The sequence below is a fragment of the Macaca nemestrina genome, chromosome 11, assembly GCF_043159975.1.
Source record: "Macaca nemestrina isolate mMacNem1 chromosome 11, mMacNem.hap1, whole genome shotgun sequence".
Taxonomy (NCBI): Eukaryota; Metazoa; Chordata; class Mammalia; order Primates; family Cercopithecidae; genus Macaca; species Macaca nemestrina.
The window spans coordinates 20,660,221-20,685,121 of record NC_092135.1 but is presented as its reverse complement, the minus strand read 5'-3'; the positions used below and the strand labels follow the sequence as shown (position 1 = coordinate 20,685,121).

The following is a 24,901-nucleotide window of genomic DNA, read 5'->3' as shown; positions in this document are numbered from 1 at the left end:
CCAGCCTTTGCAATGTAATGAGACCCTATCGCAACAAAAAAAAACAAAAACAAAAACAAAAACAAAAAAAAAACAAAAAAAAAACGTCCTGACCAAGATGGTGTAACCCCGTCTCTACTAAAAATACAAAAATTAGCCAGGCACAGTGGCAGACGCCTATAAGCCCAGCTCCTTGGGAGGCTGAGACAGGAGAATCGCTTGAACCCAGGAGCTGGAGGTTGCAGAGAGACCAGATTGCACCACTGCACTCTAGCCTGGGTGACAGAGCGAGACTCCATCTCAAAAAAAACAAAAAACAAAAACCAATTAGCCGGGTGTGGTGGCAGATGCCTGTAGTCCAAGCTGCTTGAGGGGCTAAGGCAGGAGGTTGTGTGAGCCTAGGAGTTTGAGGTTACAGAGAGCTAATATTGCACCTCTGTACTCCAGGCAGAGTGACAGAGCAAGACTTTGTCTCAAAAAAAAAAAAAATTCATTTTTTCTCTTTGAGGTGGAGTCTTACTCTGTCGCCCAGGCTGGATTACAATGGCATGAACTTGGCTCACTGCAACCTCCGTCTCCTGGGTTCAACCGATCTCCTGCCTCAGCCTCCCCAGTAGCTGTGATTACAGGCAAAGACCTGCCACCACGCCCGGCTAATTTTTTTATGTTTTATTTTTAGTAGAGATGGGGTTTCGCCATGTTGGCCAGGCTGGTCTTGAACACCTTACCTCAAATGATCCACCCTCCTCGGCCTCGCAAAGTGCTGGGATTACAGGTGTGAGCCACCGTGCCCGACCAAAAAAGAAAAAAGAATTTAAGTGGGAAAAAAAAGATTTAATGAAGAGGGAGTGATTACTGATAGGTTCAGTAAGATGAAGACTGAGAATTCCTTACTTGCTTCCTTACTTTTACCTCCAATTCACAGCCTTTATACATACCATATACTCTTCCAAAAACACTCTTTGATCGCTTCCTCTCTGGTTAATGTTGTTCAAGTATCAACTTTGATGTGTGTATATTTAGAAGACTTCCAAACACTTAATCCGAAAAATTAGTCCTGTTCGTATGCTCCTTTAACACCCAGTACTTCCCCTATAGTCTTTCTTCAGAACTGCATGTAATAATATATTTACTATTATATATCCGGAGCCTAGTGCAATGTCTGCTACATGTGAACAACTGAATACTTATTTGTTGAATGCATGAAAAAATGAAATTCAGGGAGTTGGATGATTACTTTTTATGGGATATAACTGTTTATAGGGCCAGTATATTAATATTTAAAATAGATATTTTCAGTGGGATTTAGCCCTGAAGTAGAGATGGAGCATTCATGTGATAAAAAGGGATGAAAGAGCCAAATATAGGTCTTACCTCTGCTGTTAGCTACATGATCTTGGAGTTTTATCTTTCTGGGTCTTGCTCTGTTTAGCTCACTGCAGCCTGGACCTCCCTGGCTCAAGTGATCTTTCTGCTGCTGCCTCCCAAAGTTCTGGGAGTACGAGTGTAATCATCATGCCCAAGCCAGGGTGTTTTATTTTTTTTTTTATCTAAAAAAGATCATACTGTTTGAGTTCATTGTAAATTCACAGGAGGTTGTAAGAAATAATGCAGAGAGATACTGTGGACCTTTCCCTAGTTTCCTCCAGTGGTAACATCTTAGAAAACTACAGTACAACCAAGATATTGACACAGTCAAAATAGAGAACATTTCCATCCCAGGAAGATCCCTCATTTTGCCTTCTTATAGCCACAATCACTTCTATCTCACCCCAACCTAATCACTAAAATATTATACATTTCTAAAATTTTGTCCTTTCAAGTAGGTTGTATAAAATGAAATAAAATAATAAATGGAATTAAAAATAATAAATGGACTCTCCCTGATGAACCACCTAATCTGAGGGACAGAAACAGTTTTCCCTGTCCAACAGTCAGCTCCAAATTCTCCCTCCTGAACCCTGTTATTTTGGAATTTTTGATAGCGACAAACAGAAGTAGGAAGCAAGATTAAGCAAACAAGGAGATAACATGCTGCAGTGCCTCCCAGCAGATAGATCTTCTCAGTAGGGGAAGCATCTAGAATAGCAGCTAAAAGTGTGGCATCTGACATCTATAGCCACGTGACCTGAGTTTGTGACCCAGCTCCATAACAACAAGTTACAGGACTATGGTGGCTGGCAAGATGGCTGAATAGGAACACCTCCAGTCTGCAGCTCCCAGCAAGATAACTCAGAAGGCCGGTGATTTCTGCATTTCCAACTGAGATTCTCAGCTCATCTCATTGGGACTGGTTAGATAGTGGGTGCAGCCCATGGAGGGCAAGCCCAAGCAGGGTGGGGCGTTTCCTCACCCAGGAAGTGCAAGGGATCAGGGAACTCCTTCCCTTAGCCAAGGGACTGTGCCATGAGGAACGGTGCATTCCAGCCCAGATACTACGCTTTTCCCGTGGTCTTTGTATCCCACAGACTAGGAGATTCCCTAGGTTATGTAAACCACCAGGGCCCTGGGTTTCAAGCACAAAACCAGGCGGCCCTTTGGGCAGACACCGAGCTAGCTGCAGGAGTCTTTCATACCGCAGTGGCTCCTGGAACACCAGTGAGACAGAACCATTCACTACCCTGCAAAGGGGGCTGAAACTAGGGAGCCAAGTGGTCTACCTCAGGAGATCCCACCCCCAGGAGGCTAGCAAGCTAAGATCCACTGGCTTGAAATTCTCACTGCCAGCACACATTCTGAAGTCTATCTGGGATGGGTGAGCTTGGTGGGGGGAGGGGCATTTGCCATTACTGAGGCTTGAGTAGGTGGTTTTCCCCTCACAGTGTAAACAAAGCTACTGGGAAGTTTGAACTGGGTGCAGAACCCACCGCAGCACACAAAGCCGCTGTAGCCAGACTGCCTCTCTAGATTCCTCCTCTTTGGGCAGGGCATCTCTGAAAGAAAGGCAGCAGCCCCAGTCAGGGGCTTATAGATAAAATTCCCATCTTCCTGGGACAGAGCACCTTAGGGAAGGGGTGGCTGTGGTCACAGCTTTAGCAGACTTAAACCTTCCTGCCTGTCAGCTCCGAAGACAGCTGCATGTCTCCCAGCACAGTGCTCAAGCTCTGCTAAAGGGTAGACTGTCTCCTCAAGTGAGTCCTTGACCCCTATGCCTCCTGACTGGGAGACACCTCATACAGGAGAGTTCCGGCTGGCATCTGGCAGTGCCCTTCTGGGATGAAGCTTCCAGAGGAAGGAACAGGCAACAACCTTTGCTGTTCTGCGGCTTCTGCTGGTGATACCCAGGCAAACAGAGTCTTGAATGGACCTCTAGCAAACTCCAACAGACCTGCAGCAGAGGGTCCTGACTGTTAGAAGGAAAACTAAAATACAGAAAGGAGTAGCATCAATATCAACAAAAAGGACGCCCATACAAAAACCCATCTGAAGGTCACCAACATCAAAGACCAAAGGTAGATAAATCCACGAAGATGAGGAAAAAACAGCGCAAAAAGGCTGAAAATTCCCAAAACCAGAATGCCTCTTCTCCAAAGAATCACCACTCCTCGCCGGCAAGGGAACAAAACTGGATGGAGAATGAGTTTGATGAATTGACAGAAGTAGGCTTCAGAAGGTGGGTAATAACAAGCTCCTCCAAGCTTAAAGAGCATGTTCTAACCCAAGGCAGGGAAGCTGAGAACTTCAAAAAAAGGTTAGAGGAAAGAGAAAAAAGAATGAAAAGAACGAACAAAGCCTCCAAGAAATATGGGACTATGTGAAAAGTCCAAACCTATTTTTGATTGGTGTACCTGAAAGTGACAGGGAGAATGGAACCAAGTTGGAAAACACACTTAAGGATGTTATCCAGGAAAACTTCCCCAACCTAGCACGACGGGCCAACATTCAAATTCAGGAAATACAGAGAACACCACAGAGATGCTTCTTGAGAAGAGCAACCACAAGACACATAATTGTCAGATTCACCAAGGTTGAAATGAAGGAAAAAATGTTAAGGGCAGCCAGAGAGAAAGATTGGGTTACCCGGGTGACAAAGGGAAGTTCATCAGACTAACAGCGGATCTCTCAGAAACCCTACAAGCCAGAAGAGAGCGGGGTCCAATATTCAACATTCTTTTTTTTTTTTTTTTTTTTTTTTTTTTTTTTTTTTTGAGACGGAGTCTCGCTTTGTCGCCCAGGCTGGAGTGCAGTGGCCGGATCTCAGCTCACTGCAAGCTCCGCCTCCCGGGTTTACGCCATTCTCCTGCCTCAGCCTCCCGAGTAGCTGGGACTACAGGCGCCCGCCACCTCGCCCGGCTAGTTTTTTGTATTTTTAGTAGAGACGGGGTTTCACCATATTAGCCAGGATGGTCTCGATCTCCTGACCTCGTGATCTGCCCGTCTCGGCCTCCCAAAGTGCTGGGATTACAGGCTTGAGCCACCGCGCCCGGCCTCAACATTCTTAAGGAAAAGAATTTTCAACCCAGAATTTCATATCCAGCCAAACTAAGCTTCATAAGCAAAGGTGAAATAAAATCCTTTGCAGACAAACAATTGCTGAGAGATTTTGTCACCACCAGGCCTGCCTTACAAGAGCTCCTGAAGGAAGCAGTAAACTTGGAAAGAAACAACTGGTACCAGCCACTGCAAAAACATACCAAATTGTAAAGACCATCAACACTATGAAGAAATTGCATCAACTAATGGGCAAAATAACCAGCTAGCATCATAATGACAGGATCAGATTCACCTATAACAATATTAACCTTAAATATAAAAGGGCTAAATGACCCAACTGAAAGACACAGACTGGCAAACTGGATAGAGTGAAGACCCGTCGGTGTGCTGTATTCGGAAGACCCATCTCACGTGCAAAGACACACATAGACTCAAATAAAGGGATGGAGGAATATTTACCAAGCAAATGGAAAGCAAAAGAAAAAAGAAAAAAAAACACAAAAAACAGGAGTTGCAATCCTAGTCTCTGGTAAAACAGACTTTAAACCAGCAAAGATCAAAAGAGATAAGGGCATTATATAATAGTAAAGGGATCAATGCAACAAGAAGACATAACTATCCTAAATATATACGCACCCAATACAGGAGCACCTAGATTCATAAAGCAAGTTCTTAGAGACCTACAAAGAGACTTAGACTCCCATACAGTAGTAGTAGGAGATTTGGAGATTTTAACACATCACTGCCAATATTAGACAGATTAATGAGACAGAAAATTAACAAGGATATTCAGGACTTGAACTCAGCTCAGGGCCAAGCAGACCTAATAGATGTTTATAGAATTCTCCACCCCAAATCAACAGAATATACGTTCTTCTCAGCATCACATCAGACTTATGCTAAAATTGACCACATAATTGGAAGTAATGCACTCCTCAGCAAATGCAAAAGAATGGAAATCATAACAAACAGTCTCTCAGACCACAGTGCAATCAAATTAGAATTCAGGATTAAGAAACTCACTCAAAACCGCACAACTACATGGAAACTGAACAACCTGCTCCTGAATGACTGCTAGGTAAATCACGAAATGAAGGCAGAAATAAGTTCTTTGAAACCAATGGGAACAAAGACACAATGTGCCAGAATCTCTGGGACGTAGCTAAAGCAGCGTTTAAAGGGAAATTTATAGCACTAAATTCACACAGGAGAAAGCGGGAAAGATCTAAAATTGACACCCTGACATCACAAACAAATTCAAAAGCTAGCAGAAGATAAGAAATAACTAAGATCAGAGCAGAATTGAAGGAAATAGAGAACTATTAGTAGCCTACCAACCAGAACAGCCCAGGACCAGACAGATTCACAGCTGAATTTGTACCAGAGGTGCTAAGAGGAGCTGGTACCATTCCTTCTGAAATTATTCCAAACAGTAGAAAAAGAGGGACTCCTACTTAACTCGTTTTATGAGGCCAGCATCATCTTGATACCAAAACCTGGCAGAGACATAACAAAACAAGATGATTTCTGGCCAGTATCCCTGATGAACATCGATGCGAAAATATTCAATAAAATACTGGCAAACCAAATCCAGCAGCACATCACAAAGCTTATCCACCAAGATCAAGTTGGCTTCATCCCTGGGATTCAAGGCTGGTTCAACATACGCAAGTCAATAAATGTAATCCATCACATAAACATAACCAATGACAACACATGATTATCTCAATAGATGCAGAAAGGGCCTTCCATAAAATTCAACATCCCTTCATGCTGAAAAAAACTCTCAATAAACTAGGTATTAATGGAATGTATCTCAAAATAATAAGAACTATTTATGACAAACTCATGGCCAATATCATACTGAATGGGTGAAAGCTGAAAACATTCTCTTTGAAAACCGGCACAAAGGATGCCTTCTTTCACCACTCCTGTTCAACATAGTATGGTAGTTCTGGCCAGGGCAATCAGGCAAGAGAAAGAAATAAAAGGTATTCAGATAGGAAGAGAGGAAGTCAAATTGTCTCTGTTTGCAGATGACATGATTGTATATTTAGAAAACCCCATCATCTCAGCCCCAAATCTTCCTAAGCTAATAAGCAACTTCAGCAGAGTCTCAGGATACAAAATCAGTATGCAAAAATCACAAGCATTTTTATACACTAGAATAGAGAGCCAAAACATATTTGAACTCTCATTCACAATTGCTACAAAGAGAATCAAATACCTAGGAATACAACTTACAATGGAGGTGAAGGATCTCTTCAAGGAGAACTACAAACCACTGCTCAAGGAAATAAGAGAGGGCACAACAAATGGAAAAACATTTCATGCTCATGGATAGGAAGAATCAATATCGTGAAAGTGGCCATACTGCCCAAAGTAACTTACAAATTCAATGCTGTCTCCATCCAGCTACCTTTGACTTTCTTCACAGACTTAGAAAAAACTACTTTAAATTTCATATGAAACCAAAAAAGAGCCCACATAGCCAAGACAATCCTAGGCAAAAAGAACAAAGCTGGAGGCATCGTACTACTGACTTGAAACTATTCTACAAAGCTACAGTAACCAAAGCAGCATGGTACTGGTACCAAAACAGATATATAGATCAGAACACAGGCCTCAGAAATAATACTACACATCTACAACCATCTGATCTTTGACAAACCTGACAAAAACAAGAAATGGGGAAAGGATTCCCTATTGATTCCCTGTTTAATAAATGGTGTTGGGAAAACTGGCTAGCAGAAAACTGAAACAGGACCCCTTCCTTACACCTTATCCAAAAATTAACTCAAGATGGATTAAAGACTTAAACATAAGACCTAAAACCATAAAAACCTTAGAGGAAAACCTAGGCAATACCATTCAGGACATAGGCATGTGCAAAGACTTCATGTTTTCGCTTTTAGTGTTATCTAAAGCCATACCATAACCCAAAATTACAAAGATTTGCTCTTGTGTTTTCCCCTTGAAGTTTTATAGTTTTAGCTGTTATTTTTTTATTTTTATTTTTTAGCTGTTATGTTTTTTTTTTTTTTTTTTTTTTTTTTTTTTTTGAGACGGAGTCTCGCTCTGTCACCCAGGCTGGAGTGCAGTGGCCGGATCTCAGCTCACTGCAAGCTCCGCCTCCCGGGTTCACGCCATTCTCCTGCCTCAGCCTCCTGAGTAGCTGGGACTATAGGCGCCTGCCACCTCGCCCGGCTAAGTTTTTGTATTTTTTTTTAGTAGAGACGGGGTTTCACTGTGTTACCCAGGATGGTCTCGATCTCCTGACCTCATGATCCGCCCGTCTCGGCCTCCCAAAGTGCTGGGATTACAGGCTTGAGCCACCGCGCCCGGCCTAGCTGTTATGTTTTAATCTTTGTTCCATTTCAAGTTAATTTTCATATGCAGCTGAGGTGGGGGTTTAATTTCATTCTTTTATATGGACATCTAGTTGTCTCAGCACTATTTGTTGAAAAAGTTACTCTTTGCCTATTGAATCCTCTTAGCACCCTTGTCAAAACTCAATTGACTGTAAATGTAAGGGCTTGTTTCTGGACTTTCAGTTCTGTTCCATTGACCTAGCTGGTTGTCATTATGCTAGTAGTGCTACACTGTCTTGATTGTTATCACTTTGTAGTAAATTTTACAACCAGGAAGTAGAAGTCCTCTAGCTTTGTTCATTTTCAAGATTGTTTTGGCTATTCTGGGTTCCTTGCATTTCCATATGAATTTTAGGATCAGCTTGTCAGTGATTGAATCTTGAAAGTGTAATCAGCTGTGATTCCTGAAATAAGCCCACTTCAGTCTTGGTGTCTTAGTCTTTTAGTTACTGCTATATTCGGTTTGCTAATATTTTGTTTACCTATGAATATGAGAGATTGTATTATGTATGTTTTTTCTTGTAATGTGCTTGTGAGATTGTTTAGGCTGGCTTCACACAATGAGCTTGAAAATAATACTCCTGTCTTTGCACCAAATGGGTCAGATTTGTTTATTGTGTTCTTGAAATCATCTTTATCCTGTTACAATTTTAATCAGCTTGCATAATCAATTACTGAGAGACATGTGTTAAACTTTTCCACTGTGGTTATAGATAGATATGGTTGTGTCAAATTTTCCTTTTACTTTTATCAGTTTTTGCCTTGTATATTTATTAAGATATATTTCGTAGCTAAATTTTTCTAATAAATATTTTATCATTATAAAATGCTCTTGTTTATTTTAATAATTTTTTTTTTTTTGCCTGAAACCTATGTTATAATGTAAAGCAATACCAGCTATACTTTGGCATGTATGTCTTTTTTAATTCTTTTACTTTCAATGTTTATGAATCCTTCTATTTAAGGATATGTCTTTTAAAAGCAGCATGTAAATTTATATATTTTTTAATTTAATATAGGAATCTTTTCATTTGTTTTTAGTCCATTTACATTTAATATCTTTTCTAATTTACTAATTTGTATCTATTCTGCAGTAAATTTCATCCAATACATTCTTAATTAAAAAAAAAAAATTATCTCCCCAAAGTGTATATAGTTGTCTTCACCAGCCATTTACTTTTTATTTCCAAAATAAGTCTCTAGGTAGTGTGTTTTAACAATATCTGATTCTCCTCAATACAATTCTACTATTTACTTAAATGAGTCAGTGAATTCCAGTTGAATTTGCCTTGTTCTCAATTGAGTACAAAAACACTGTCTTGATCTAAAAGATGGAAAATAAATACTTCCTTCATTCTTTTTTTCAAGTGTTGCTTACCAAGCGAATTGCTTAGAAAATAAGTTCTACTAGATTTTGCTTTCACTAAATTTCCCTAGCCAATATTGTCATTTTGATTTTAATAACATGGTATTAAAAATTATGTATTGCTGGTGCAGACACAGTTGCGTGAGGGGTTTCTGCCATCATCAGTACTGTGTAGCAGAGCTAGTTCCTCTCCCTCTCAGCCGCGCAGGTTTGGACATATTTGACTTTCCCCCCAGGTTGAATTGACCAAAGCAATGGTGATGGAGAAGCCTACTCCCCTGCTGGTTGGGTGGAAATTTGTGAGACAGCATTACGCACTGGTGAACCAGGCCCTAGACATGCTGCATAGATTTTATGGAAAGAACTCTTCTCATGTCCATGGGGGATTGGATTCAAATGGAAAGCCAGCAGATGCAGTCTTTGACAGAAAGAAATCCACAGGAAAGTGATGTCACAAAACTTCACCAGCTGCCACACCAAGATTCTCCATGTTGATGCTTATGCTATGCTAAATAATGGTGTGGTAGTCCAGGTGATGGTGCTTCTCTCTAACAACAACCAGGCTTTGAGGAGATTCATGCAGATGTTTGTACTTGCTCCTGAGGGGTCTATTGCATGTCAGTTCTATGTTCATAATGATATCCTCAGACACCAAGATGGGTTTGTCACTGAGCCTCAGGAGGAGTCTGAAGAAGAAGTAGAGGAACCTGAAGAAAGACAGCAATCACCTCTGATTCTGGAACTTTCTATGATCAGGCAATTGTCAGTAATGACATGGAAGAACATTTAGAGGAGCCAGTTGCTGAACTGGAGCCTGATCCTGAACCAGAACCAGAACAAGAACATGTATCTGAAATCCAAGAGGAAAAGTTTGAGCTTGTATTAGAAGAAGCTGCTCCTGAGGATGCTCAGAAGAGTTCTCTAGCACCTGCAGACATATCTCAGACAGTATAGGAAGACTTGAGGACATTTTCTTGGGCATCTGTGACCAGTAACAACCTTCCACCCAGTGGAGCTGTTCCAGTTACTGGGATACCTCCTCATGTTTGCAAAGTACTAGCTTCACAGCCCTGTACAGAGTCTAAGCCTGAATCTCAGGTTCCACCACAGAGACCTCAAAGGGATCAAAGAATACGAGAACAACAAATAAATATTCCTCCCCAAAAGGGACCCAGAGCAATCTGTGAGGCTGGTGAGCAAGGTGACATTGAACCCCGAAGAATGGTGAGACACCCTGACAGTCACCAACTCTTCATGGGCAACCTGCTTCATAAAGTAGACAAATCAGAGCTTAAAGATTTCTTTCAAAATTATGGGAACATGGTGGAGTTGCACCTAACAGTGGTGGGAAATTACCCAATTTTGATTTTGTTGTGTTTGATGATTCTGAGCCTGTTCAGAAGGTCCTTAGCAACAGGTCCATCATGTTCAGAGGTGAGGTCCGTCTGATTGTGGAAGAGAAGAAGACTCATCTGCCAGGGAAGGGGACCCACGAGATGATCGCCTTTGTGGACCTGGAGGCCCTTTAGGTGGGCTGGGTGGTGGAATGAGAGGCCCTCCTTGTGGAGGCATGGTACAGAAAGCAGGATTTGGAGTGGGAAGGTGGCTTGCTCCACGGCAGTGAATCTTCATGGATCTTCAGGCGGCCATATGAACCCTAGTTCCTACAGAATGGTGAATTTCTTCGACCAGCCTTTGGTATCTTGGAGTATGACCCCAGTTTGTTATAAACTGCTTTAGTTAGTATAATTTTACTTCTTCTGTGTGTTAATGGTGTGTGCTCCTTCTCCCTCTCTTCCCTTTCCTGGCCTTTAGTCTTTCACTTCCAATTTTGTGGAATGATATTTTAGGAGTAATGGATTTTTAAAGAAGAAGAAGAAGAAGAAGAAGAAAAAAAAAAGACCAAATTTCCTTGCTTATTTTGCACGTACAGACTGGATTTTTTTTCTAACAGCCATTTCCCCAAAGGAATGTGTCTTGCGTTATTGCTGACATTTGGTACATTTCATTCATTGGAATATTTCTTACTTTCTGTGTTTTCAAAAACCTGTGAGAAATACAGGATTTGATAACATTTTGAAGGCAGGAAAACCCCAAACTGTTTCTTCTTTGAGAGTCATGACCACTTTCTGGTGTGGAGAAATTGCCATTGGAAAATTTGACAATTTTGATTCTCACTGGTAATGTTTAAAAACTGAATAAAAGGAATATAATTTTTATTTTGATATAGGATCATGAAACATTTCTAAAACCTGTTTTTACAGTGGGTTTGGAAAATTTGCCAATTTTGATTCTGACTGGTATGTTTAAAATTTGGAAAATTTGACAATTTTGATCTCGCTGGTATGTTTAAAAACTGAATAAAAGGAATAGAATTTTTCTTCTGATGTAGGATCACAAAACAGTTCTAAAACCTACTGTTTTTACCATTGAAATTTCAATTGTGATATAGGTTTTAAATGTCTAGAATGCAACTAGATAGGCTTTTCTTGAACTGTTAGTTTTTTTGAAGTAGAGTTTTTTCATGTTTAATTTGTATTTGTAAAAAAACAAAAGACAAAATATTCCCAAAACCCAGATAACAACCGTAACAAAACTGTTGTGCCTTCTGTTTATCTTTTAGATTTGGCAATTGTTTAAAGAAAAATAATTTTTTAATATCTGGATTTGTTGTATTAGGTTCAGAGTATGTGGGGAATTGTAGAAACCCTCTTTTATCATCTTGTATGTCTTCTGTTAACATGTCTGTTATATCTTATTCTAAAATTGAGTCTCAAGCTAGAATCCCTTTGAAGACAGATGCTTCTATAGAGGTTCTTTGACCTAAATGGTTCAGCATTTGTAGTAAGTTTTATTCTGGTGTCTAATCAGACTCCTATTCATAGCCCGTAAGAAGGAATGTGACTTTAAATGGTCTTTGCTGATGTGCTCCTGTCCACATTATTTTTTCTTTAAGTCATAGCCATATGGTAAATTTTCTGTTTTGTTATGGTTCTCTTTAATTGATGGGCATGCAGTGGGTGTTTCTTGGAAATGGTTAATGATTATTAAAATCTTTCCAGAAGAAAAATTTTTTAAAAAGTATGTATTGCTGGTTTCATTTTGATAGGCTTCCCCCGCCTTACTGCAAGTAAATTAATATACATATATTGAATAAAACCTTTTAAGCTAAACCTGTGAACTGAATACAGTATTCATGATTAAAGAGATATGCACATTATTATAACTGTTAATTTCTTGGTAATCTAGAATGAAGATAAAATCTGCATCTTCTTTTATTAATGTAACGTTGGTTACAACTGACTTTTTGTAGCAATTAAATCTATGTGGCCCAACCTACATGAGATATTCGTTGTTATACCTTTTTTACTTTAGATCCTATAAATAGAAAATAATATTTTAAAAATTATTTTTAGGATTAACAAAAACATTCATGTTCTATTCATTAGATTGTACCACTACATGTTTTTAAGTTCTTTATGTATCCAAATATCTACTTAAATCATCAATGAGCCACACTATAATCTTAAGTTCAACTGAAATTTTTTTCTGTACATTTTCATAATGTTTTAGATTTCTTTAATCTTCACATTTAAATAACTATTTTTTCTCTTATTTGTGACTATTAAAACAAATTTTTGATTAATATAACTTTAGTTTCATTGTTTATTTTTAAAAATATTGTGCCTGAGTCAGTCCTCATAAAAATAAATCATGTAAGTGGCAGAGTGACCCCAAGTTACCACATTTTTTTGGAGTGTCTATTAAAATTTTTAGTAAAATCGTAAAGTGCAAAGGAGTCGTTTTGCTTTGTTTTGTTATTCTCCCTCTCCCCCTCTCTCTTTCTTCTTTTCTTTTCCTTTCCTTTCCTTTCCCCTTCCCTTCCCTTCCCTTCCCTTCCCTTCCCTCCCCTCCCCTTCCCTTCCCTCCCCTCCCCTCCCCTCCCCTCCCCTCCCCTCCTCTTCCCTCCCCTCCCCTCCCCTCCCCTCCCCTCCCCTCCCCTCCCCTCCCCTCCCGAGTGCAGTGACAAGATCATAGTTCCAATTCCTGGGCTTAAGCAGTCCTCTCAAGCCTCCCAAGTAGTTGGGACTACAGGCATGCACCCCCACAACCGGCTAATTTTATGATCTTTTGTAAGCAACAGGATCTCGATATTTGCCCTGGCTGATCTTCAGCTCCTGTCCTCAAACTATTCTCCTGCCTCAACCTCCCAAAGTGTTGGGATTACAGTGATGAGCCACTGCACCCAGCAAAGAAAAAAAAAAAAGGAGTCTTAAATAAAGATGATAAACAGCAAAATTATTTTAAGTTTTTACTTCTTGCCAGTGTTCCACCCTGAAACATTGCATCCTTCATCCCATTGACCCTAAAAAGTGCTTCTGAAACTCCTGTTACTTCTGGAAAGTGGACATGGTTTTCTGCTGCTGTTAGCCTTGCCAGAATGAATTTTACTTAATCTCTGCTCCTTTGAGTTTTGACTTTCTAAAGTCCACAATAGGTATATCTGATTAGTAGCTCCAAGGCAGGCTGGGAAAGTGATATTTCTCATGTGTATCCAGCCTCTATCTCTCCCTATAGGAACTTAGGCTCATATATTTTCAAGCATACCTGACATTTCCACTTCGTATCTTATAACCATCTCAAAGGATATCTATTGATCATTTTTCTCCCCTATTTATTTATTCTGTAGTCCTCACTATCCCAGCCAATTGCATCACTAACTCACTCCATCACTCTAGGTCCACATTTTGATTCTACGTTTCTCTTATTCTCTATGTGTACTGCATCAGCAGGTGCTGTTTGCTTTACCTCTGATACACTTCCTGAATCTTTTCAGTTTCACTGTTAAAGGTTTTTTGCCTTGTCTGTTGCAACCTGAAAACAGTTTTTCTGCTTTCATGCTTTCCCTTTTTGCTCCATTCTCTATTCCTTGCTAAGTTTTGTTATGGGGGTGGTGGTGTTGAGAGGGTCCTATGGAGGCCCACTCATAAGTGTTTATGAGGACCTTATTCAGACAGAACTGACTCATAAATCATTTCTGAATTCCGTTGTCTACTGAAGCAGTGGAGGCTTTGTTGACTGGCCAAATCCTGTAAGAATATTTATCTCCTGGCTCCTTATTAATATCTTTGTCTCCTTCAGGTGTTTTTTGAAATGTAAGTCAGATTGTGTCATTCCCCTGTTTAAACCTTCCATGGAGTACTGTCCAATAGAACTTTGAGTGAAGAGAGAAATGTTCTGTATCTTTACTATTAAATATCATAGCTTGGACCAGACATATGTTACTGTTGAGCCCTTGAAACATGGCTGGTGAAACTGGAGAACCGAATTTTCAAATTTGAATAGTCCCATTTGCTTAATGGTGTATAGGACAGCAAACTCCATTAGCATTCCTTCCTTCTTAAAAAGGAATCCAAAGTTATTATCAAGGCTGTATATGATTTGGCTCTTGTTTATCTCGGTAGCTTCATCTTATACCATTCCCTCCTTTGGGTCATCAGCCACATTGGCTTTTTTTTTTTCTTTATTTTTGAGATGGAGTCTCGCTCTGTTACCCAAGCTGGAGTGCAGTGGTGTGATCTCAGCTCACTGCAACTTCCTCCTCCTGAGTTCAAGTGATTGTCATGCCAGGATTACAGGCATGTGCCACCACACCCAGCTAATTTTTGTATTTTTAGTAAAGACAGTGTTTCGCCACATTGACCAGGCTGGTCTCGAACTCCTGACCTTGTGATCCACCCACCTCGGCTTCCCAGACTGCTGGGATTACAGGCGTGAGCCACTGCGCCTGGCCCGCAAACTTTTTTTAAAAGATGAAATGAGATAATATATAAACAGAAGGCAGGGTACCATCTAAATACAAAATATTATTATTTGATAGGCATTGTAGTGTAGTGGTATAATAGGACATTTTCTTCCAGTGAGAATATGATTTAATTTATAAGAATTTACAGATATATGAAATTTTTATGTCATAGAAAATTAAAATAACATCTGTGGAAAACCAGGGGGTGAGATAACATCTGTGGAAAACCAGGGGGTGAGGAAGGTGTTAATCAGGCAGAGTTATACTGTGGATTCAGCTCATTTAAAAAATTAATTTTAATATTTAAACAATTTAATAATACATTAATTACGATAAATTTGATTTTGTAGTTAATGTCTTTGTATTTTATAATTTTTTAAAATGCAGCTTTACCTCACTCTTAGAAAATCTGGTGTGATATGAAAATGTGGATCCATAAAAGGATAAATTATTAAAGGACTCATCTTTCTCTAGCAGATTCATCCCTTATTTTAAAAATTATACAATTTGTGGAAAATGTAGTTGTATTTGTAATTTATTAGTAATACATTTGTGGCATTAAGCTGGTGTATGGTATTAGGGCTTGAAATAGTGCATGCTGAGTTCCTAGAGAGTGCATTAAGTGATTGTTTTCAAACTCAGTGCTGTGAATTTTCTTAGTAGCTTACTGTGAGAATATGATTTAGTTTATATAAATGGTATGTCAAAGCTATTAATAAGTGCTTTAATATTATTTATATGTGATTCTGTAACATACTTAGTAATATCTATTTCTTACACCCCTCCCTTTTTTGTTGTTTCTTTGTTTTTTAGGATCATCATGCCTAGGGTTCATAACATAAAAACGTCTCTCACACCTCACATTTCTTGTGTGACAAGTGAATCTGAGAAACTGCTGGACTTTTTGCCTGACAGACTAAGAGCAAAGCTGCTTCCATTCCAGAAAGATGGCATCATTTTTGCCCTCAAAAGAAATGGCAGGTAAAATTCTTCTTTTAAGACATGCTAAAAATGTTAAATTCCTGGCAAGTGTATTAAAAACAAAGTTCTGTTCAAACTATTCTTTTCAAACAATCTTTTTTTGGTAGAATTGATTGTGACTAAGTTAGCTTTATCCATTTACTATGGTTGACTTATACTTCATGTTGAAATATGCCGAACCAATTGTGATTTCTTAAGAGAAAGTATGTTCAGTTATCTTAATAATTTCAGTTACCAGATATTCTCAGCAACTCATATATTGACAGTTTTCTAGAATGTTGCTTTCACATGAAACCAATTCAACTTACTTCCATCGTTTTTTGTTTTTTTTTGTCTCTTACCAGAAGGATTTTTTTTTTTTTTTTTTTTTAACAGACTCTGCCCTTTTACCCAGGCTGGAGTGTAGTGGCATGATCTTGGCTCACTGCAACCTCTGTCTCTTGGGTTTAAGTGATTCTGCCACATCAGCCTCCTGAATAGCTGGAACTATGGGGTGCACACCACCACACCCGGGTAATTTTTGTTTTTGTTTTGTTTTTTTTAGGGATGGGTTTTCACCATGTTGCCCAGGCTGGTCAAACTCCTGGGCTCAAGTGATCCTTCTGCCTTGCCTCCCAAAGTGCTGAGATTACAGGCATGAGCCACTGCACCCATCCATTGTATTTTTATTCATTTTATTTTTCACCTTAGATTTAGCAACTTCTGGGTGTGTCTTATGAGTACCTTATAGTACTGTCTGTATTTCTTTACTTCTTTCAAACTTCATGATAGTTATATGATCTCTTCCATCAACTTGGGCCATTATATGGTTTTCTATATTTTAAGGATAGCATTGTCTTAGTTCCACAGTCACATATATCATGTACTTTCTCTTCAACATTTTATTATGAACAATTTAAAAAACATACAACGAAATTGAAAGAATGTTAGAGTAAATGCTTGGTAGAGTCAACACACGCAGTTTATTATTAACATTTTGCCATGCTTGGTCTATCACGTATTTATCTATTAATCCATCCCTCTATCCTTCTACCCCATCAGTCCGTTTTATTATTTTCATTTATTTCAAAGTAAATTACAAACATTATTATACTTTCTCATATATACTTAAGTATATGTATGATTAACCAGAGTTCATATTTGTTTACAGATTTTTTTCTGTTGTGATTTAATTAATGAAATGTACAAACCTTGACAAATGCATATACTTTTATAACCCAAACCCATCATCCTAGAAAGTTACTTCATTCCCTTTCTGAGTCAGTCCCCACTCTCACATTGATCTGATGTTTTTTATTTTGCCTGTTTTTAGTGGTTTATATAAATGGAATCCAGTTGTATGTGCTGTTTATGAAAAACTTTTTTAAATTGTTGTAGTCTTATTGAGATTCATGTATTAGTAGTTTGTTTATATTGTACACATTTGTATTTATAACTGTTAGTTGACACTTAAGGTTATATACCTGCTGTTTTTCACCTTACACCTGTATCTTCTCAGTTTCTCCACTCTAGACATCACTTCTGTAGATTTCCATTGCTTTTATGGAGTTAGAAAAGTTGTACTCTTTCATATTCACATTGTTAACCGTCCTCAAATTCCTGAAGATTCAGTCACAAATGACATTTTAAACTGCCATTTGACAGCCTTTAGCTCCTTTAGGTATTTCATATTTTGTGTGGTTGGGCTTCTCACTATGGCAGAGTAGAAAGAACATACGCTTTAGGTTTAGACTTGGTTTAAATCTGAGCCACTTACTATTTCTGTGATGCTGTGCATGCTTCTTTAACAATTCATACTTCAGATTCATTAACTATAAAATGGATTTTATAATCCTAATTACTGTGGTTAGAAAAGAAGACCGAGTTCTTCATAATGGTGAAATAAAATGCCTTTTCCCTTTTTTGTATCTAGACTTAGTAATTTCCAAACACTTGTCCCTGGACTGTTAACCAGTCCTAACAAAATATGGATACATGTAGCAAAATGAGAAAATAAAAACTGTGCTGTTCATAAAGCAAAATTCATTCATTTTAGAGAACCTTCATTTATTTTGAGCTTAAGTCTTCTCTTTTGGAGGCTTAGAATTGTCCTTTCTTTTCTGAAAACATGATGTTAGTTGCGGAAAGTTTTTATTATATTATTTGGCAAATGAAAACTGGGGAAATGTTTCCCATCAAGTTTTTTGTTTACTTGACCATGAAATAGTAATTTCAGGATTTAAAAATAATTTCAGGATATATTTTATCTTGAGTTCATTCTTCAGTAATATTTTCGTTGGCAATATAGGTCTGCTTTAATAGTTATTTTTTTCTTAGCACTTAGAAGGTTGTATCCTCCTGTCTTCTGGCTTCCATAATTGTCATTGATAATATACCCCTGAGTCTCAAAATAGCACCTTACAGATGACTTATTTATTACAAAGGGAAAAATTACAAAATGGCCAAGCTTGGTATTGCTAATAGTGGGATAGCCACATGCTTAATGTGGTGCACAGAAGAGACATAACATTACCTTATGTGGTGTTCTTACTGGAAACATTTGATCTGGGAATCATGGTGAAACTGTCCAACTAATCCAGAATGTAGAACATTTTTTCATGCCAACTGACTTGGACTCTTCAAAGGATTCAGTGTCATCAAAATCAAAGGAAGTAGTGTATCAAGGAAAGTCTCTAAATTGAGAGAGACCTCTAATAACCATACCATCTAAAAGTAATGCACAAGCCTTGGTTAGATCCTGGATCAGTAAAAAGAAAAACTTTAGGGAATGCTTTTAAGATCACTGGGAAAATTTCATCTGGACTCTATTTAGATGATGTTATTGGATTAACGTTGATTATCTTAGATGAGGTAATGGTGTTGTCATTGAATAGAAGAATGTTCTTGTTTCTAATAAATGCATGATAAAGAATTTTCAGACAATAACAATAGTGCTATTGTTAGTGCTATACTTTCTACATTTTCCCAAAAGGGAAGGACTTATGTTCAGAAACATTTTGAGTGGATGAGCCAAAATGTTAACAGTGTGAATTTAGTGAGTAGTATATTCTGGTGGGTGTCTTCATTGGTGAGTGGTATAATCTGCGGGGTATGCTCATTGAATTATTCTTTTTTGCTTTTCTGTGAGTTTGAAATTTTTTTAAATAAAAAAAAAATCCGTCCAATTTTTGTTCCTTTGTGCATCATCTGACTTGAAGATTTTCTTGTCTTTGGAGTTCTGCAGTTTCACTATACTTTATTCAGTATGGTTTTCTTTTTATTTATCCTATTTAGGATTATTGTGCCTTTTAAATCTGGGATTTGTGTTTGTTGATTCTAGGAGATTCTCAGCTATTCCCTCTTCAAATATTGCTTCTCCCCCATTTGTTTTGTCTGCTGCAATTCCAGTTAGATTTATACTTGACCTTTTTCTTTCATCCTATGCCTCTATTAATGTCTCTTATATATTTTCTGTTTATTACATTATGACTGTTTTCAAGTTCTCTTATACAATTCATAACCAGCTGGTCTAATCTGCTGTTTAACCAACCTATTCAGTTTTTTTAAAGTACTTTTTATTTTATTTTATTTTTTACTGATATGTAATTTACATGGACAAAGGTATACAGATTGTGAATGTACAGCTTGAGGAATTTTCACAGTGTAGCATCACCAAGATCGAGAAATAGAACATTGCCAGCATCACAGAAACCTCCCTCTTATCCCTTCCAATCGTTACTACTTCCTTTCTCTCGAAAAGTAACCACTATCCTGACTTCTAACATTATAGATTGCTTTGCCTGTTCAACTATATTATTGTAATTGTATATTCTTTTGTATCTTGTTTTTCTCAACATTATTGTGAGATCAATCTATGTTTTTGTATGTGGTTGTAGTTCGTTCATTCTCATTGCCATGTAAGATTCCATCTTGTGAATATACCATAATTTATTCATGCCACTGTGGAGCATTTGGGTTATTTCTAGTTTGGGGCTCATAAAATAGTAATGATATGAATGTTCTCATACAAATCTTTTGGTGAACGTATATACACACTTTGATGTGTATCTACGAAGAAGAATTGTTGGATCATAGGGTGTGCGTGTATTCCATTTTAGTAGATAATGCCTATATTAGTTTGCTAGGACTATCATAAAAGCATACTGCAACTAGGTGGCTTAAACAACAGAAATTTATTTTCCCACAGTTTTGGAGGCTAGCAGTCCAAAATTAAGGTGTTGGCAGGGTTGATTCCTCTTGAGAGCTGTGAAGGAATTGTCTTTTCCAGGGCTCTCTTCTTGACTTGTAGGCTACTGTTTTCTTCCTATTTCTATTCAAATTATCTTCCCTCTGTTTATGTCTCTAGTTCCAAATTTGCCTTTTTTGTATGGACACTAGTCATATTCGGTACATTGGTGATACCCTAATGACTTCATCTTAAGTAATTATGTCTGCAGTGACCATATTTCCAAATAAGGTCACATTTTGAGGTACTGGGGGTTTGAACTTCAGCATATGAATTTTGGCGATATGTAATTCAACCCATACCTCTGCTAAACATTTTCCAATGTAATTTCACCAATTTTTTCTTGTATCAACAGTGTTTAAGAGTTCCATTTATATCTCATCCTCACCAACACTTCATTTTGCCTATCTTTATTTTCATTTTAGATATTCTGGTAGGTATATAGTGATGTATATTGCGGTTTTTATTTACATTTCTCTGATGATAAGTAAAATGTAATACCTTATCATATGCTTATTAGTCATTTGGACATCTTTTGTTAAGTGCCTGTTCATGTCTAATCTGTTTTTCTTCTGGATTGTCTATTTGCCTTTTTCTTATTGTTTTGTAGGAGTCCTTTTGTCAGATTTATATTCTGGATATGAGTCTTTTATCAGGTATATTTATTGCAAGTAAATTTTCTCAGGTTGTGTTTTGCCTTTTCCTTGTCTTAATGATGTCTTCTGATAAGCAGAGATTCTCAATTTTAATGTCATCTTACATCATCTTTATCCGTATTCGTTCTATACCTGGCACTTTTTTTTTTTTTTTTTTTTTTTGAGACAGAGTCTTGCTCTGTCTCCCAGGCTGGAGTGCAGTGGCCCTATCTCTGCTCAGTGCAACCTCCACCTCATGGGTTTAAGCAATTCTCCTGCCTCAGCCTCCCGAATAGCTGGGACTACAGACGTCTGCCACCACACCCAGCTAAGTTTTGTATTTTTAGTGGAGACGGGGTTTCACCATGTTGGCCAGGCTGCTCTCAAACTCCTGACCTTGTGATCCACCCGCCTCTGCCTTCCAAAGTGTTGGGATTACAAGTGTGAGCCACCGTGCCCGGTCTGGCTGTCACTTCTTTGATCAAATTTTAAAAATCTTTGTCTACTATGAGGTCATGAAGAGATTTCCTGTGTTTTCTTCTAAAAGCTTTATTGTTTTAATTTTTACATTAATTTGATTTACAATCTACTTTGAATTGTTTTGTGTATATGGTATGAAGTAGACATCAGGATTGATTACTTATTTATTTATTTATTTATTTATTTATTTTTTGAGACAGAGTCTCGCTATCTCCCAGGCTGGAGTACAGTGGCGCGATCTCGGCTCACTGCAACCTCTGCCTCCCGAGTTCAGGTGATTCTCCTGCATCGGTCTCCCGAGTAGCTGGGATTACAGGTGCACACCACCATGACCAGCTAATTTTTGTATTTTTAGTAGAGACAAAGTTTTACCATGTTGGCCTGGCTCATCCCGAACTCCTGACCTCCACTGATCTGCCCGCCTTGGCCTCCCAAAGTACTGGGATTACAAGTGTGAGCCACTGTGCTCGGCCTCACTTACTTATTTTTAAGTTTATTTTTACATATGAATGTCTACTTGATCTAGCACAATTTATTGAAAAGACTTTTTCCTACTGCATTGTAATGTTACTTTTGTCATAAATCAAGTAATTTTATGTGTATACCTTTCTAGGTAAGTGCTGTCTAATGGAACTTTCCACTGTGATGGAAATATTCTTTATGTATACTGTTCAATTCAGTAGCTATTCACTGCAGATGGCTATTGAGTACTTGAAGTGTGACTAGTGCAACTAATGATTGCATTTTTAATTTTACTAATTTTAATTAATTCAAATTTAAATAGTCACATGTTTAGTACCTACCATATGGAATAGTGCAGTTGTAGATTCTTTGTTTTGTTTCTCTGTTTGCAGTCTTTGTGTCAGTACCATACTTCTTCATGCTTCTTACTGTAGCTTTATAATAAATATTCTGGTATCAGATAGTATAAATCTTTCAGCCTTACTCTTTTTCAAAATTGTCTCAGCTATTATTGACTCTTTGAATTACATGTAAATTGTAGAAGTCATTTATCAGTTTTCACAAAAAAATTTGCTAGGATTGTGAATGAAGTTTTATTGCATCTATAGATCAGTTTGGTGATAATTGATATATTTATAATATGGAGTATTTCATTCCGTGAACACGAATTATTTTTACATTTACTTAATTGCTTTTTTGGTGTCCTGTATACCTCTTATCTTTTTTGTTGTGTGCTGCAGTTTTGATATTTTGCATTTAGCCATATTCAAGCTTACTGATGTTATTTTTACTGTTAATTAATTTATTGAATTCTCTTAAGGATGAGACCATCACTCAATATACTTGAAATCAGAAACCACTCAATTTCTTTCTTGATAAGCAAGGGAGAACTGTGCTTCTTAGCCATGACTTTCTAAACAAAGCAAAGAGTTGGTATTGCACTGGGCTTTAGAAGCCTGGAGACTTTCAAAAACAGGAGTGTTTAAGGACTGTGTGAAATTTCTGTGTATACTTTAGGGATTAGCTGACTACCAGAGAACAGTTAGTCCTTTCTTTTCTTGAAATTGGAGAATACGGACTTTTAACTTTCTGTTCTTAATTTCAGAAAGTGTATTTTTAAGTCCAATTCAGCTCTGCCTGCTTATGTTGGTAGTGTCTTTTTTTGCTATGTTTTGATTCTGTCTTATTTCTGTAAATATTTACAACATACTTATTTATGTAAGTCATACTTATTTACATTCTTTGAAGTCCTTTAGAGGTTAATTTTGCCTTTTATTGTTGTATGTGATGGTTTATTTCCCAGTGTATTTGCAGATGTCTTAAATTTTGTTTTAATAAATAATCTTAATCTGTGGGTTTTGTTTTTTTGTTTTTCTAAGACAGAGGTTTGCTCTTGTTGCCCAGGCTGGAGTGCAATGGCACCATCTTGGCTCACTGCAACCTCTGCCTCCTGTGTTCAAGCGATTCTCCTGCCTCAGCCTTCTGAGTAGCTGGGATGACAATCGCATGCCACCACGCCTGGCTAATTTTTTAAATATTTTTAGTAGAGATGGGGTTTCGTCATGTTGGCTAGGCTGGTCTCGAACTCCTGATCTCAGGTGATCCACCCACCTGAGCCTCCCAAAGAGTTGGGATTACAGGCGTGAGCCACCACGCCTGGCCAGTCTGTGGAAATTTTGAGAGATGTAAATGAGTAAGTTCTTCAATGGAGGATTTGCAAAATTAGATTCTTGGCTTGCAGTTTCCCAGGTCACACAGGTAATATAAATTCAAACCTCAAGTTCATTTTTAGGTAGGCTTACTATTATGAATTTCGATCATTAATTTTCATCTCCTGCCAAGCTTTAAGTTTCCTTATTAGCTTAAAAAATTAAGTATAGTTTAATTTAATAAAATATATGGATTTTAGGTGCACAGTTTTGTAGATTCTGATACACTGAATACCCCTGTGTTTTCAAAAACCTCCGTCAAGATATAAAACATTACCATCATCCAAAGTAGGCCTCTTTCTAAACAATCCCATCCTCCTACATTAAAATCACTGATCTGACTTCTGTCACTAAAGTATATTTTTTATAGTTACTTGCTGCTCTATTTTTTCAACTTTTTGAAGTAATTTCAAATGTACAGAAAAGTCACAAAAATATAGAATAACTTTTATGTATATTTTACTTAGAGTCACAAATTTTTAACATTTTGCCACATTTACTTTATTATTCTCTCAGTCTATACAAACACACACATACATGTATATACACCTATGCTTGCATTCATCATGTTCCTTTAATTTGCAATACTGGCTGCTCTGCCTATGGAGTAGCCATTCTTTTATTCCTTTACTTTCCTAATAAACTTGCTTTAAAAATAATAATAATATGCTATAGTATAGTATGTATTTTTTTAAAATAAAGACATTCTCTTACATAGACACAGCACAGTTACCACATTTAAGAATTTAACTTTTTATTTTTTTTTATTCTTAGTTTTGTTTTTTTAGAAACACGATCTTACTCTGTCACGTAGGCTGGAGTACAATGGCACAATCATTGCTCACTGTAACCTTGTATTCCCGGACCCAAGTGATCCTCTCACCTCAGCCTCCCAAGTTGCTAGTATTACAGGTGCACACCACTGTGCACAATGTCTTTTTTTGTAGACAGAGTTCTGCTATGTTGCGCAGTCTGATATTGAACTCCTGGCCCCATGTGATCTTCCTGCTTTGGCCTCCCAGAGTGCTAGAATTACAGGCATGAGCCATTGCATGTGGCTGGAATTTAACTATTATACAATACTTTAATATACTTATATTTTGTCAGTTGTCCCTATACTGTCCTTTATAGCATGTTTTTTGTTCAGTGTGAAGATCTAATCCAGGATCACTTATTGCATTTAATGATATCTTTTTGTTTCCTTTAATGTGGGACAGTTCCTTACCCTTTCATGACACTGGCCTCAACTTATTTTTATGTTTCATCACAATGAGATTTAGATTATGCAATCTTTCCTGCATCAGTACATAGTGAGATTGAGGTCATATGCTTTTCAGGGTATTATTTTGAGTTCCTTAGCCCCAAGGCCAAGTTCCTGGCCAAAGTTTGGTCCAGTATCACTGCATAGTTAACTGTTTTTTCTTCTCACAGTTGTTTAGTATGTAACAATTAA

At 37.7% G+C, this 24,901-nt stretch overlaps 1 protein-coding gene and 1 pseudogene across 10 annotated transcripts in view; both read left to right on the top strand.

Annotated features, from left to right (window-relative positions):
- The window catches only part of LOC105492641 (zinc finger RANBP2-type containing 3), a 294,136-nt gene that overhangs the window by 9,184 nt on the left and 260,051 nt on the right, over nucleotides 1-24,901 (top strand). For 6 of the 10 annotated variants that reach the window (XM_071072653.1, XM_071072657.1, XM_071072652.1 and 3 more), the window contains exon 2: nucleotides 15,770-15,937. In XM_071072653.1, the coding sequence (XP_070928754.1) occupies nucleotides 15,770-15,937 (168 nt within the window). Of the gene's footprint in view, nucleotides 1-10,805; nucleotides 10,890-15,769; nucleotides 15,938-24,901 lie in introns of those variants that run through there. The other 4 variants (XM_071072662.1, XM_071072663.1, XM_071072658.1 and 1 more) reach the window with 2 other exon arrangements.
- LOC139357085 (ras GTPase-activating protein-binding protein 1 pseudogene) lies at nucleotides 9,164-10,774 on the top strand (annotated as a pseudogene).